This window comes from Monodon monoceros, unplaced genomic scaffold (assembly GCF_005190385.1).
Source record: "Monodon monoceros isolate NGI ecotype Baffin Bay Population unplaced genomic scaffold, NGI_Narwhal_1 Super_Scaffold_6, whole genome shotgun sequence".
NCBI lineage: Eukaryota > Metazoa > Chordata > Mammalia > Artiodactyla > Monodontidae > Monodon > Monodon monoceros.
This window is the reverse complement of record NW_021703783.1, coordinates 3,797,252-3,813,971: the sequence shown is the minus strand read 5'-3', so window position 1 is coordinate 3,813,971 and position 16,720 is coordinate 3,797,252. Positions and strand designations below refer to the sequence as shown.

The 16,720-nt window shown below is 44.5% G+C and overlaps 1 protein-coding gene across 1 annotated transcript in view; it reads left to right on the top strand.

Annotated features, from left to right (window-relative positions):
* The first annotated feature begins 1,001 nt into the window (after nt 1-1,001).
* PARP11 (poly(ADP-ribose) polymerase family member 11) overlaps nt 1,002-16,720 on the top strand; it is a 34,313-nt gene continuing 18,594 nt past the window's right edge. Inside the window, exon 1 of the mRNA XM_029204736.1 lies at nt 1,002-1,179. Coding sequence (XP_029060569.1) covers nt 1,162-1,179 — 18 coding nt within the window. The 5' untranslated portion in view covers nt 1,002-1,161. The remainder of the gene's footprint in view (nt 1,180-16,720) is intronic.

Genomic DNA, 16,720 nt, shown 5'->3' with positions numbered 1-16,720 from the left:
ACTTTACCTTTTTTTTTTTCCCCTCTTTAATTTTTGCCAAATGCTAAACCAGTTGCCCTATTATCACTTCTCGAATAATCCTTTCTTTCCCCACTACTTTGAAATAGAATTACTTTACATATTGGAATGAAGGATATCTATATCATAGTAGATGAAAAAATCTGTAGGTATTCTTTGATCAAGTAAAAAAATTTTAATGTGTGGAGGCATAGAAAAATTCAGAAGGAGCTTAAACTGTTCCTTTTTCATTTCCTATGGGTATATGGTGCTTCTTTGCCTGGAAGATTCTTCCCCTCTTGTAGCTCAGGTAACTTCAATAGGAGGGCATCCTTGAAGCTTTGGCTTAAACCTCTTGGTGGGGGGGTTGGATTGGGGGGCGGCAGACACCCTGTCCTAGGTAGGCACCCTCTCAAAGAACCCTGTACTTGCCATACTACCTGTAGACCATCCTGCACCTTTTAATTTTATCTAAATTACTTCTTACTTTTTTCTCTAGACTCTAAGCTCCATGAGGACTGCATATGGGTCACTTGCTCATTGCAGAGCCTAGCACAGTGTCAGTATCTGGCAAATAACCGTCACTCATTGAGCACTTACTGTATACCAAACACCATGCTAGGTGCCTTCAATGAGCACACTACACGCTTAGATACTATTATTATCACCTCTGAGCACGAGGAAACCGAGTCGGAAGCTTGTCCCACAGGCTATTAATTCCCAGGCCTGTCTGCCTCTTGGCCACTACACTCCCTATGCGGTGATCAATAAATATCGGAGGTCATCAATAAATATCGAGGCTTGAGGATCACTTGGAGGGGACTTTGCTGAAGGGATGCAGCCCTGGAGGGTGGCTGGGCTGGTAGCCCTTTAACAACCGCATTACAGGCCCCGCCCACTCCGCGCCAAGGCCGGAAGGGAGAGGCACTGGTGGGGGCGAGCTTCCGGGGGCGGGGCGGGGCGGGGCTGGCGCTGGTTGGCCGGCTTCGGCCGGAAGTCGGGAGGTTCGAGGGGGGTCCGAAGACGCCGGCTTATGACGGGGAGGCTTGCGTGGAGGTTGTCTCTGCGTTCTTTCGCTCCCTGGGCCCTCGGGAAAAACCCAGCACCCCGACCCCGTGGCCAGCCCCTTCCGCCAGGCTCTCTCCGCTCGATTTCGCCACCGTTATGTGGGAAGCGAATCCGGTGAGTAGCCGGGCGGGACGGGGCGGACCGATGGGCGGGGTTGATGGGAGAGGGCGGGAGGGTTTCCCGGGAACTACGCCCTCCCCCCCAGGCCGCGCAGACCGGCTGGTGAGTTCCGGGGACGCGAAGGCCCCGGCCCCGGCCCCGGCGGCTCGGGCAGTCGCCTTGCGAGCAGTGGAGACGGCTCGGTGGGTTCCCAGCGCCGTGCGGCTGTCCCGTCCCACTGATTGGACTCGCTGTGGTTTCTCCGCCCCCGTCCCTCCACCGTCTTTGTAAACTTGGCGTTTTGCTCTCTGGCTGGAGTTCCTGGGCTTCGGACCTGTGACTGACTGAGGCTCAGGTGTACTGCCAGCCCCACCCCCATCCCCGTCCAAAGCGAGGGGACTCGCCCTCCGGGTCCTGAAATGGGCCTAAGGGGGACCGCCGGGGCTCCTTTTCCCTTCCTGGTGGACAGCCATGGAAAACTGGGGTGGTCGAGCGTGTGTTCTAAGCCTCTAGATGGTGAGGTTCTTAGATTTTTTTTCTTCCCAGTGGACAGAAACTGATGACCTGGAGCTTTTCCACTGCAAGTCTTGTGTCTCCCTCCGGTATTTGCATTGTGTCTGCATGCGTTTTTGTTTACCTTGCTTTTGTACATTTATTTATTTAATATGCCGCCCTCAAAGAGTGGAATCCGCTTGCCAAGAGTATTCCATTAATCTGTTAGGATTGAAATCGCCTAGTTACACGGCAGATAGACACTGTTTACGCCTTTGCGTTGACTGGAAAAATGGCAGAATCACGTATCAGCAAATTGTTGGCCTAAATATGTGCAACTACCCCACGTGCTGAGATAACTTCCTAAATTTAGTTTAATAACCCTGTTTCCATATTTGCAGTAACTCCTTTGCTGTAATCATTACTTCTTTTTTTTTCCCATTCCTGGCATATATTTCCAGATAAGTTAGAGAGTTTGTCCGTAAATTTGCTTCTGTTTTTACACTTTTACCCGGTAGAAACTACTCTGTTGGTCTGGATCTTTTTGGCTGCGTATCATGGTTACATCCCAGGCCATCGAAGAGCGATGATCATTATCTAAGACCCCCCCCCTTTTTTTTTTTTTTTTGGTTCAAACATACAATCCTTTAAGGCTACATCAGAGGAAAGTAATTGCTGGGTTTCGATTTTAGCAAAGATAATTTCAAATTGTGAGAATGTGCTCTCTCCTCACATATTCAGTGTCACTTAAGCTTCACTTTCTGTTATTATGTGTGTGTTTGTGTCGTATGCAGTTTTTACTGGCAGTCCTCCTCCTTCCTGGCTTCCCCGTAAGACACCCTTTAGTCGTCCAAGTACATGTCTTGCCCAAAGTCACATGTCTTAAATCCTTCACCATGTTAGAAGCTTCATATGGGCAGAGACTTTTGTCTGTTTTGTTTACTGCGATATCCTCAGACTAGGGAACAGAGCCTGACATATAGTAGGCACTCAGTAAATATCCACTGAATTAACAAAGCGGTTGCACCAGTACTAGAAAGAGTCCTTTGCTCCCGTTGTTCATTCTCCCTCCTCCATCACATATACATCAGAACTGGCTACTGGGTCACTCGTGTGTTTGTGAGGATTATAAAGGCATTAATGAGTATCTCATATATTTGCTTTGTTACAGCATTATCTCACTTCTTTGGAAGGAAGGCTTGGTTTTCTCTGAAATCTCCCTAATGATTTTGCTTGATTTCAGTAGAGCAGACTGACTTTTGTTAATAGTGGTGAACCTTCCACCTCCAAGCCCACATTCTTCTTTTGACCCTTATCATGCTGCTCTGATAGATCTTAATGCTCCTGTGTTTTCTTACCGGTCCTGTTTTTCTTCCTCTGAGCATATGAATGTTGTCAATAAGGACAGTTTCATTTTGTAAAAGTACAGTGAACATTCTGCATGTGGATTTCCTCTTGTAATTTGTTAGTTTCTTTCACTAGAAGAGGCATCTGAATAGTCTGTCCAGCTGTGCTTGTGGGATGGAAATTAATTTTAATGTTTCTCTAAGCCAAACACAATTGGAAAGATGAAAACAAAACCCACAGTGCATCCTAAAGATAAACACAGATGACTTTTGTATTACCCACCAATTTAAATTATTGTTTACCATTTCTTCCCATTGAATGATACAATAAATTCTGCTTTGTGGAGGAAGGCCATAGAGAGCTGCTTTAACTGAAGACTTCTGCTAGTTTCTCCCTGTATTTTTTTAGTAGCTTCCATGACTTTGATATGCCACCTGTGATCTGCAAATTTATCTCCTCTTGCAAATACGCCTTCAGTGTGATACTGTATTCCGCTTGCAAGTGTTTTGAGGATATACTACACTGACTCTGGCCATGATAATGCTCAGAAGCAGTCGCCCCTTCTACGTGGAAAGTCTCCATGACATGCTTTGAGTATGGAAAATCACCGTTGAACTTGGAACATTTTCTTGGGCGGATAACCAAGGAGCTATAAATAAACTTTATCTCAGTACACCATTTTATTTTATTTTTCAAGACAGTCATGAGGTCAGTGATGATTCTGTTCAAGCCTGTCACCGACCAGGCCCCTTGAGGTCCCTGCCGAGGCAGAAGCAGGTTGACAGGGCTCAGGCACTCAGTTTTGGTGTGAGATCCTGGCAGTTCTCCACCCACCTGGGGGGGTGGGGGCATGGCCCTGGACTGATGTCCCCCAGTGTAGGAAAATGGCAGATCTGTAGGAAGGAGTTGGAGGGGATGCCATCACTGCCTTGACTCTGTGTACCCTGACTTTGCCCTGCCTTTTTCTGTATCTTTGCCGCTGTCTTCCCCCTCTTTGCAGGAAACGGAGTCAGTATCAGCATTACATAGGAGGGAGTTTCAGTTTCTCTCTGACGACAGAAAATGAAAAATGACAAACATCTGTTACGATAACAAATCATCTGTTGCAGTGATAGGACCTTACTTTGTAAAGAGTGACAAACTCTTCAGAATTCCTTTTCGCTTATTAATTCATACGATTAGAACAATCTAATGAGTTAGCTAAGGGAGAAGGAGGTGAATTCCCCAAGATCTCGCAGGTGGGTGAGCCACAGAGTCGTTTAGCACCCGTGTCCTCTCTGCCACCACCCTGCCGCTCGGTTGGGGCAGTGATGACGTTTGTAAATCGGTCCAGCGCTTTACCCGCTGAGCCTCCCTTTTCTCTGTTATTTTATATTCACAGCTGCTTCCACGCTCGCTTGGCACTGTGATTCTCTCCTTACTCTGTCCAGCCTCTTGAGAGAATAGTCTTATACTTCTTGTCCTTCGTACTCAGACCTCAGCCCCCCCAGCCCCGCCTCTGCCCCAGCACCTGACTTGCTAGGGGGTCACCGAGTGTTTCCGAATCACCACGCACAGCGGCCACCTGCACACCTCACTCTCTTCTGTCATTTTGCAACAGTAATGCCACTGGAGGTGTTTCTCAAAACTCTCTTTTTTTGATTTCCCGGGACTGTATTCCTTTGGATTTCTCCTTTCTATGATTCATCCTTGAATCATAATCTTGGGTGAGCTGCACTGCCGCCTTCTGCCCCTGAAATGTGCCACCTTAGCCTTTTTCTTCTCTCGGCACATCCTTTTTTGGTGAGCCCCAAGGCTTCAGATATCTCTTTAGTGACTCTACCTGCCAAATGGACGTCTTTAGTCCTGACCCCCTTTCTGAACTGGGTGATGGACAGCTCTACTGGTTGTCCCTCCGGGAGTTCAAAGTCAGCATGTCTAAATCCAGCTCCCTCAGTCACTGAGTCGTCATTTCACGCAGTCAGTCAACAAACACGGAATAAACATCTATTGTCTGGAAAACACCATTCCAGGCACTAGGAAGGGGCAGGGCAAACCTGGACCAAGTCAGAGCCTGCCCTCCAGGGCCTGGAGATACAGTTTGAGTGGGGACAGTGTTACCAGAGGGCATCTGGGGACCTGGGAAGGTTTGTTGAAGCAAGTTACACTTGAGCTAGGTGTCCAAGTCCCAGGAGTGGTCTTGTGGGAAGGGCAGAGGAAGCAGCATGGCCAAAGGCCACGGAAGTGAGAGAGAGAATGGCCGCTACAGCTTGGATGGAGGAGTGACGTGGACAAAGCGCATGTCCTGTGGTCGTCTCGGTGAGGACATCGCGAGAGGAGGGTGGGGCGCTGCGAGGACAGCAGCTGGCATCTGTGGGACATCCTGGCTGAAGAGGCAGCATATGCTATAGACGTACCTTCGGGCTGGAGGGGGACAGAGGTAGGATGTGTTCCTGGCAGTGAAAGTTCTAGAGAATGTAGTGTCTGTGAAGGTGTGTTCTTAGGGTCAGCGTACGCTCACAGGTTCATAACCGACAGCTTCATCTTCGTGGCATTCTTTGTAATTGTTCTAGCAGTGGGTTGGGCTGAGCTGACAGAGGAGTGTCGCGTGCCAGTGTTTGGCGGCTGGGGGCAGTCTAAATAGCGCATGGGGTCTTCCAGTACCTCTGAGGTGGGGATTTATAAATGATGGTTCTCTTTTTTAGTGATGAGACTAAGGCTCAAAGTTGGTGCACTTTCTGAATGAGGACAGCCAGGTTCTAAACCCAGAACTTTCTGGCTCCAGAACAGGTACTCTTCCCAGTCCAACTTAGGATCTGGGCTTTAAAGTGAGTAGAAAAGACCCTGTGGGAGAGTCACAGGGACTCAGAGCTAAAGGAAGGGCTCTCGAACTGCAGGAAACCTTGACATTTCTGGGACACCAGCTCCTGTGCGCCTGGACCTTTGCTAGTGACGCAGCCCATGAGCAGGAGAGAAGTACTGTGGCCTCTTCCCAGGAGTGGCACGGCAGATGCTGCACAGGCTAAGGAATGAGTCTAATAGTTTTTGGTATCAGGGGAGAAAACAGAGTTTGGGAAGCAGGCTGGAGGCACGTGTTTGTGGTCGAGGCCTGAGGGATGGGGTGAGGCAGTTTGCCCATTGTGACCCACCTGGTCTGATGTTCAAGCAGGGTGCCGAGGTCTTTGGCTCATGCAGCTCCCCCTCTAAGAGTTAGACCTGCTTTGGAAATAATGTCTGAGGGCAATACAATACTCATGTATTTATTTAGCACCTACTATAAGCCAGTCAGCTCTAAATCCCAGGGTTTACAGTGGTGAGCAGCACAGAACAGGCCCAGCCCACACTGATTTGCAGTCTGTGCAGGGTGGCGACGTTAAGCCGATAATCACACAGTACCATTGAGCTCCAATTGTAGTAGAAGCTCTGAAAGAAAAAGTACGGTGACGTGTAATAGGAGGAGCTAGTGCTGGACTTGGAGATCAGCTCAGGCCACCCAGTGAAAGTTACTTCTACAGAGATCTGAAGGATTGAGCAAGAGTTAGCCACGGAAAGGCTGGGTGGGAGCGGGGGAGGGCTGTTCAGACAGCCGAGACAGCCTGAGCAAAGGCCCCGGGGCAGAAAGGAGCTTGTGAGAGAAGCGGCGTGGCTGGAATGCGGTGAAGCAGGGGTTGGGGCCAGCAGGTAGGTAGGGACAAGCCGTGTGTGGCTTTGTGGTACATGTTTAGGATTTGAAATCTATCCTTGGAGGAGTGGGGGCCATCGAAGTGTTTCACACAGGAAGTGATATGAACGTACTTGCGTTTTGAAAAAGATCATTCTGGCTGCTGTGTGGACACGAGTTATTCATTAGAGAGTGTACGAGACAGATGATGGCCTACCACCGTAACCGTGTCCGTGCCACCGGGACTGGGGATGTGCTCGGTCCCAGAGCAAAGGGGAGTTGAGACTGCTGATCACCTGACTCCTGACAGGGAGATTATCTTGGATTATCCAGGCTGGGTCCTTAAAAGTATCCATAGAAGATGCAGACAGAAGTGAGTCGATGTGAGGATAATCAAGAATACCAAGGGCGGGGGGGAGGGGGATTGGGAGGTTGGGTTGACATATACACACTTTTGATGCCATGTCTAAAATAGATAACTAACGAGAACCTACTGTAGAGCACAGGGAACTCTACTCGGTGCTCTGTGGTGACCTAAATGGGAAGGAAATCTGAAAAAGAGGCGATATATGTATACGTACAGCTGATTCACTTTGCTGTACAGTAGAAACTAACACAACATTGTAAAGCTACTCTAATCCAATTAAAATGAATTTAAAAAACAAAGACATACAAGGTTGCTGGCTTTGGAGATGAAGGGGACCACGAAGCAAGGAATGTGATAAGCTTCTAGAAGCTTCCCAAGGAATGTGATAAGCTTCTAGAAGCAGGAAAAGCCAAGGAAATAGATTCCCGCCCCGCCCAGCCCCCCGCCGACAGCCTCCAGACAGGAATCACTAGTTGATTTTAGTCGGGTGAGTCCCGTCAGACTCCGGCAGAACTGTAAGATAAGACATTGTGTTCCTTTAAGCCACTAAGTTGGTGGTAATTTGTTCCAGCAGCGATTAAAAACTTAACACAGAGAGGGAGGGAGACGCAGGAGGGAGGAGATATGGGAACATATGTATATGTATAACTGATTCACTTTGTTATAAAGCAGAAACACACCATTGTAAAGCAATTGTACTCCAGTCAAGACGTAAAAACAAACAAAATAACAAAACTTACACAGAGAGCATCGGAAGGTCTGTTCGAAGACACTTAGGAACCTATAGTGTGGTCCGGGGTGAGGGTGAAGGGGACTTGGACTAAGCGGGAGAGAGACAGCAGTGGGTCAACCCAGGCTGCACTTCGAGTGATGGAGGCTGGGTTCCTGGCCCAGGCAGCCGGGAAGAAGGACCATGTCCACTGAGATGGGGAGACTGGGAAAGGGGAAGATGTGGAGGGGACCAGGAGTTTGGTTTGGGGCCTGTGATAGGTTTAACGTGCCTGTGAGGCATTCAAGTAAAAAGTCAAAGGGGCAGTTGGATAAGTGAGTGGAGCTCAGAGGAGAAGGCCGGGCTAGAAATGGCTGTTTATGGCCTCAGCCTGTATAGACAGAAGGTGCTTAAAACCTTGGGAGCAAGTGAGATCCCTAGGACAGTGTTTCTCAAATTTTCAGCACCCATGCAGATCACCAATTTTAAACAATATTTTATTGTTTATTTTAATTTTATATTATGTATTTTAAAAATGAATAATGTTTTTATTGTTAAAAAGATGACATTTTTGCAGCCTCTTACAAAGTATCTAACTTGATAGGTAGCTTGAGATGTGGGTTAGACCCAGACACTTGAATTTTTTACCCTATATTTCCATTAAAATAGGAAATCCCATGCTGTAATTATAGATTGTCAAGATTTGCAACTAGTGTTTGCTGGCCCTGTTAGATGTTTTGGAATACCAAGATAAAACACAGACTGAGAAATTGTGGGAATTCTGGGGCTATACCTAGAGCTGTGGCAGTTGCCAACTTGATGCACTTATAATATTAAATAACTGTAGGGGTGGATGTTTCACCCAGCCGGAATGTTTGGAAGCAGGGAGTGAATGGATTCTGGGACTACTTCAGTCTCCGGAAAATATCTGTTCCTGTTTTCTTGTACCGTTGGCTGTGCTCTTTATACAGCCACAATAGTAAAGTCAGTCTCACTCTGATGAGTAAAGAAAACCATCAGATTCTGGGAAGAAATCACAGCCCAGCAATTGAGCCATTTGCAGCACGTTTGCTGACTTGGAGAAATCTGGTATCTTACTCTCAGCGTTAAAATTTGGGGTATTTTGGCCTTGAAATAGTAGGTTCCAGTTATTTATGTTGCTGACTCTATTTCAGCATCTACTTCAGTAGGCCTCTGGAAATCAAGAATGACCATTGGTATTATTAGCATCATGAAGAAACGTTTTTATCTCATCCCTCCTTTCAGAAACTCTTGTCAGCACTTCTGTCCTTGACAGCTAGTAAACTTAGGTGGGAAGAGTAATCTTGCACACACTGCCGTTGCTTTCCTCAGCATCTGAGAGCACATACTCTGAGTTGCCAAGATTTGCTCGTATTCAGTTTTCACTGTTTCCTTCCACACTCGGTTACAATCAGGAGGCACATTGGTGCCTTCTGACTGGCCCAGATGTTTAAAACATCTTTTAGGAACCCAGCCGCACCTTTCCTTGCTATTCGTATAGCTCATGCTCTGTCAGTTTTGAATGGATTGCACCTTTTTCAGCCCGTGTCACACCTCACAGAAATACCATCGCCTGAATGAAAACTGACTTCCCTTGTACCGTGAGCTTCCACCCACAAGCAGAACAAAAAGTTGTCGAGTATTTCTACCCCGTTACATACTACCTGTACTGCAAGAACAGATTTGTATTTTTGCTCAGGTAGTTTGTTCAGTTTTAAAACTAAACATGTTGAAACACTCTAAGTGGTAATAATTGCTTTTCTATGTCATGTGCCGTTGATAAGATGTGACTTCCAACAGAGTCATTTAATAAAGAAATTTTGTCAGTAGTTTATTTTTTTTTGTTACAACAATTAAATTGGGCATTAAATTTGGATTGACAGCTTCTCAGCAATATTCAGATTTTTACCGGTTTTAGCTGGGTGATGCCCCTTTAGTCTTGGTCCTTTCTCTATCCTTATCAACAAAGCACATTGACTTGGGGCTCTGTTAGAAGATTATGTGAAAATTTATTTGGTTTTACACCATTATATTTGCTGAACACTAGCTGATATGAACTCAGTAACAGACTGAACATATTGAGATGCTATGAAAATAAAAGGATTTTTGTGAAAATTGTAATTAATCTTACATTTCAGCTTTGCAAACTGTATGTGATCAAATTTCTTTCATTACTTTTTTTGTGTGAAAAATGCCTTTGAACTACTTCCTAATTCTTGAGGACCATGTTTTAAAGATGCCGAGAAAGACAAAAAAGGGCTAAGACTGAGCTCCAGTAACCTACAAGTTATAGGCTGAACCGAAGTAAAGTTGCAGAGGATTGAGAGTTTGTGGCCAGAAATCTAAGATGATCTGGAGAGAGTGATTTCATGGAAACCAAGTTCATGGAAACCAAGAAAAAAGTAATACAGGACAGTGGGTAAACTGTGAAATGTTACTGAGAGGTCAAATAAGACAAGGTCTGATAAAAGTGCATGGGATTTGGTAACTTGAAGCTCATTGGAGGTCCTAGCACGTGCCTCCTTGTGTGTGTGTGTGTGAGAGAGAGAGAGAGAGAGAGACGGTGGTGGGAGATATTAGCCCAGAAGCTAGAAAAGCTAAATTAGAGTGGGTTTTGGCATGCATGGAAAGTGAAGAAATAAACAGTGTGTGTAGACACACAAAGAGTTATAAGCCACCAAAGGAGATAAAGTGGAATCCTGAAAAGAAGGTATATGATAAGGGGAGCAAAGAACAGATGGGACAAAGCAAGGTGATAAACTTAAACCTAACCATATCAATAATCATACCAAAATAAATGCTCTAAACACCCCAATTAGAAGGCAGATTGTCAGATTGGATTAGAAAGCAGGACCCAACTGTAAGTTGTCTACAAGAAACAGACACTGAATGCAAAGACACAAGTAGGGGGACTTCCCTGGTGGCGCAGTGGTTAAGAATCCGCCTGCCAATGCAGGGGGCACAGGTTCGAGCACTGGTCCGGGAAGATGCCACATGCCGCGGAGGAACTAAGCCCATGCGCCACAACTACTGAGCCTGCACTCTACAGCCCACGAGCCACAACTACTGAGCCCGCGTGCCTCAACTACTGAAGCCCGCGTACCTCGAGCCCGTGCTCCGCAACAAGAGAATCCACTGCAATGAGAAGCCCGTGCACTGCAATGAAGAGTAGCCTCTGCTCCCCACAACTAGAGGAAGCCTGTGTGGGACAATGAAGACCCAACACAGCCAAAAATAAATAAATAACAAATAAAATAAATTATTTTTTTAAAAAAGTAGAATAAATAGAAAGAGATATACAGTGCTAACACTAGAGAGAAAGCTTGCGTGGTATGTTAATATTAAAGTAGGTTTTTAGAGATAATATTAGTGATAAAGAATGTCATTTCCTAATGATAAAGAGGCCTGTTAATCAGTAACAATCCTAAACATTTATACACCTAATAATAGAGTGTCAAGATACATGAAACAAAACTAACAGAGCTGTAAGGAGAAACAGGCAGATCCCATTATAGTTGGAGATTTTAATACCCCTCTCTGAATAATTGATAGAATTAGTAGGTAGAAATAAGCAAGGATGTAGAAGACTTGAACATCATCAACCAACTTGACCTAATTAATATTTATAGACCAGTACACCAGCAACAGCTGAGCACACATTTTTTTCAACTACACAGAAAATATTTAACAAGATAGACCGTATTCTGGGCTATAAAAGGAGTCCCAATACATTTAAAAGAATTCAGGTCTTATAAAGTACACTATCTGATTAAAATGGAATTAAATTAGAATTCAATAAAAGAAAGATCTGTAAAATCCTCGAGTATTGGTAAATAAATAGCACGCTCTAAAATAACCCATTGATGAAAGGAATAAAAAGGGAAAATAGAACATATGAAAGCATATCAGATTTGTGGTGTGCTGCTACAACAGTTCTTAGAAGGAAATTTATAGCTGTACTGATGCTTATGTCAAAAAAATGTCACAAATCAATGACCACAGCTTCCTCCTTAAGAAATGAGAGAAGAGCAAGTTAAGCTCAAGCAGGAGCAAAGAAATAAAGTTTAGAGTGCAAAGCACTATAGTGAAAACAACAGAGAAAATGAAACCAAAAGGAAAGAGGGGATACAAATTACCGATATTGAGAATGAGAGAGAGAATATCACTACATAGTCTACAAACGTTAAAGGATAATAATGGAATGTTATGAACAACTTAATGTCAATCAGTGTGACAGCTGAGATGAAATGGACATATTTTCTAAGACACAAACTACCAGAGCTCCCTCAAGAAGAAATAAATCACATGAATGGCCCAATATCTACCAAAGAATTTAAATTTAAAGAAAAAGCCTACCCACAAAGAAAACTCTAGGCCCAGTGGTTTCACTGGTGAATTCTAACAAACATTTAAGGAAGAAATAATACCATTCTGCACAAACTTTCAGAATATAGAAACGAAGATAATACTTCACACCTCACTCTATGAAACTGGCATTACCCTACCTCCAAAACCAGTCAAAGACATTATAAGACAACTACAGACCAATATCCCTAATGAACATAGATGCAAAAATTTGCAAAATTTTTGCAAATCAAACCTAACAGTATATAAGGAGGTTAATGCATCATTATCAAATGATGTTTATCCCCAAAATACAAGGTTTGTTTAATATTTGAACAGCATCAGTGTAACTCATTATATAAGCAAACTAAAATGAAAAACTGTGATTATTTCAATGCATGCAGAAAAAACATTTGACAAAATCCAGTATCTATTCCTGATAACAGACCCTCAGCAACCTTGGACAAGAAGAGAACTTGTTCAGCCTGATATGGGGTGTGCAGAAAAGGTTAACTCAGCTCAAACCCTGGGTTGCTCAAACCTTGCACGTTCTCCAGAAAGGCCTGTTTCCATGACTGTCCTTTGCCTAGCTCCAGAGAACTGAACTCCTGGAATGGTTTGTCTCATGAGTGTATCTGCATGCCTGAGAACTTCAGCCATGCTCCACCAGTCTGTCCAGAAAGTTTATACTAGCAGTGTGATTTATGGTGAGTTCCTTCCCTCTGGAGATCTGGAACTTCAGCAGCTGAGGACATTCACACAGGCGCTATAGGCTTACATGACCAACTCCCAATAAAAACCCTGGACACCTAGGCTCAGGTGAACACCCCTGATAGGCAACACTTTGCAGTTGTCACACATGGTTGCTGGGAGAATTAAGTGTGTCCTGTGTGACTCCACTGGGAGGGGCCGCTTGGAAGCTTGTACATGGTTTCCTCTGGACTTCATCCCGCCTACTTTCCCCCCTGTGTTTATTTCACTTTGTATACTTTTACTGTAATAAACTGTAACCATGAGTAGAACAATTTCTGAGTTCTTCTCTTATGAACTAGAGAGTGGTCTTGGGGACCTCAGACACAAGGGGCATCTGCAAAATACCTGTATCTAATATCAAACTTAGTAGTCAAAGGCCAAATGCTTCCCCACTAAGATCAGGAACCAGGAAATAATGCCTGTTCTTTATTCAGCATTGTACTGGTGATTACAACCAGTGCAGTAAGGCATGAAAAAAAAATAACAGGCATCTATATGCTAGAAGAAGGAAGTAAAGCTAGCTAGCTAGCTAGCTAATGCCTATAGAAAATCTGATGGAATGTCCAAAAGTCTCCTAGAACTAATAAGTGAGTTTAGTAAGGTTGCTGGATACAGGAACCATATCCAAAAATCAGTGTATCACTATGTACTAGCAACATTCAATCAGAAATTGAAATTTAAAATGCAATTCGATTTGCAATAGTATCAAAAATATGAAATACTTAGTTGTGAATCTTGCATAAGTGATATGCAGGACTGTACACTGAAAACCATAAAACACTGAAACAGTTAAATAAGACCTAAATAAGTCAAGAGATGTACCTCATTCATGGGTTGGAGTACTCCATATTGCTGCGATGCCAGTTCTTCCAGATAGGTCACTATGCAATCCCAATCAAAATTGAAAAGATCTAACCAAAGCAGTTCTGAAAAAGAAGAATAAATTTGGAGTGCTAACACTACAGTGTAGTATTGGTATCAAGATAGAGAAAATGTTGATTAGAACAGAATAGAGGGTCCAGAAATAGGCCCACAAACAAACAGACAACTGATTTTCTATAAAAGTAAGACTCAGTGGAGAAAGGATAGTCCACTCAGTGTTTGGTCAGAGGTTATGCTTAACCCCCTTGTGCCAGTGAGGCTACCCCCCTGTGTTGATGGATCTGTGTGCAGCCTTGGGAATGCTGTCATGTCTGCCCCGTGACCTGCTCTGACCGCTCCTGGGTAGATACAGCCTAGAGCTTGTGCACAGCCTTCCCGACTCCCACCGTTGACTATAATCCCAGGAGGGCTTTCTTGGCTGTCCCTGGTTCTCTATTAAATTTCTGCCTACTGTGCCCTTCTGCTTGTATCAGAGCTCCGGGCCCCTCCTTAATTGTTTTTCATCAAAGATTTCCATTTTTTTCGATAATGCTCTTAGACGTGAGGTTCTCTATACTCGGTTACACGTAGAATCAGTCCCCTCAGGCAGAGTCATGGATCTCTTTGTCCTTAGGATGTGCTTTTCCTCCTGCAGTAGAACCCCTGTGTCACTGGAGCTGGAGTTGGGAGCCCACTCTTCCCAGAGTGACACCCTGGGCAGGAGGGGTGGTGGCAGCCCCTGGTCTACTTGACTTAGCCCTCCTGCCATGAAACCACTACCCTAGAAACCACCCTGTACCTGGGTGGGAGCAATCAGGGCCCAGTATTCACAGCTGGCTGGGCTTGGACTGGAGCTTCCACCAAATGAGTGGGGACCGGATAGAGGAAAGGAGATCGGTCCTCTGTGTTGCCTGCCCAGAGTAGACCTTCTGCACTTGTGGGCAGCCTGACCCTTCCAGGGTTAGGAGGGAAAGGGAGCTGGAGGGAAAGGGAGCCCCTGTCTTCTCGTCTGCAACACTGAGCGGGTGGGGTGGGGAGTGGTGGACCGGATCTTGCCCCAAATGCCTGTTCTGGAGATTTAGTAGATTTTCTTGAATAAATATTTCTCTATTTGCTAGATGACCTTAAGACAGTTTCCAGAGACGTTAAATGTTGCTGTTCTTTTAAATAATGCCCACCAGTTAAAATGCAGTTTTGCTGGGGAGCGGCCCACTGCACTCCTTACTCTGTCATTCCAAAAGTTCCACCCTGTTTGTAAGCTTTCAGTATCCAGTTTTGGACCTTCTTCCTATAAGAGACAAGGAAGTTTGCATTACAACTATGATTTCCTCAAGGTGTTACGTTTATCCTAACAAAATAAATTATATTCTGTTTATTTTAATAAACTCATCAGAAAGGTTTTAACCAATCTGGAAGGTGGCATTATTTTTCTCCCATAGAGCAGGATTTTGATTTTAAGCCCATCTTCCACCCGGCCTTTCAATTTGATGATCCAGATTGATTGCTCCCAGGCTCCATAAATATTCCGGTTGGAATAGCTAGCATTGTAGACAGGTTCCACCAGCATATCCATTGCACTGGAAAATTTACAAAACGCTTTTCCAATTTATACTAGCTTTTTTGTCCTTCTTAGCCTGAAGTGCAGGAATTATCATCGTCTGCCAATTAAAAACCAGAAAAGCATGGCAGATTATGGTATCGTGGCTGATCTAATTCATTCCACTAACATTCATTCACTGCCTTTTCCCTGGTGGACACCTGGCGCACACTCCTTTTGTTGCCTGTAAATGTATTCTATCCTAGATCCATTACTACTCTGGTTACAGTATTTTAAAGTTATGCGTTGAAACTTGACTTAACTCTTTGAGCCTAATTATACAGAATAGCCATTCCTTTGGAGGATGAACTTGTAGAAAACCATGAGTCAGTCTTATGAACTGAGTCTGAGTCTTTGGAAAGAAAGCCATAGCATCTGTGAAGCAAAGCAGTCACATTCAGCTTTGGCCCCAGAGGAAAGAAGGAACAACTGTCCATGTAGGAAAACGAGGCAGGGGACCGACAACTTAGGGAAGAGCTGACGGTCCGGAGGCCTCGGGTGTTTCTAGAATCTTCTTTGAACTGCCAGCTCCATGATTCTAGACACATAATTGTATCTTCTCTGCTTCGTTTTATTTCCCTAAAGTTAATTGGAGAATGACTTCTCCTGTGCTTTGGGTTGTAGAGGAAAAAATTAGTGTAAACTGACAAGGAATTTTATAAAATTTGAAGCACTTCAGGGCAGTGGTAGCTGTCTGTGGTGCTGCCCTCTCCGCATAGGGATGAATATGAGATGAGTCTGTCCTACCCACCTCCCCCTGCGAGAGCTGCTTATGACAGGACGCTCTGAAAGGACTTTTGTGAAACACGTCCACTTGTAACCTGGCTCACGGTGTGGTCTTGGGAACAGTGTGACATAGCAAAGCACACATGTTGCATGTATGCTGTGTAAAGGGGGCTTTCCTATTTCCCATTCCCTTTTCTCCTAGATGGAACTCATAAGCCACATATTTATCTTAACTATTTCCTTGAATCTCATCCTTCCAAATTTTTCTGGTTATTTTCAGAAGAAAAATAAATTTAAGTCACTCTCGCTTTCTTTGTCTCTCAGTAAAATGAGCAAATTATGTGAACAATAAGTAATAGAAGGAAGAGCAGGTGTTGTGAACAGTTAACCTACACAACTGATCTTAAATCACTGCCTTTTTTATTGGGTTAAAATAGATAAGGTAAATAGTGGGCCCCAAATCTGCAGCTCTTGCTCCTAGGGTGTTCTGGTTTTCATTTCTTAGTGGCCAATCCACTTTAAAACATGAAAGAAAAATCCCGAACATAATCACAGAGCATCCCTTGGAGAGAGTTTCCAAACGTGAATGAGAAAATAACAAGTCCCATTGCCTGAGCTCAGGTACTGTGCCTGGTACTTCACTGCAGTACCGAGCATCACCTCTCCCAGCAGCCCCGGGAGGAAGGAGCCTTTCATCTA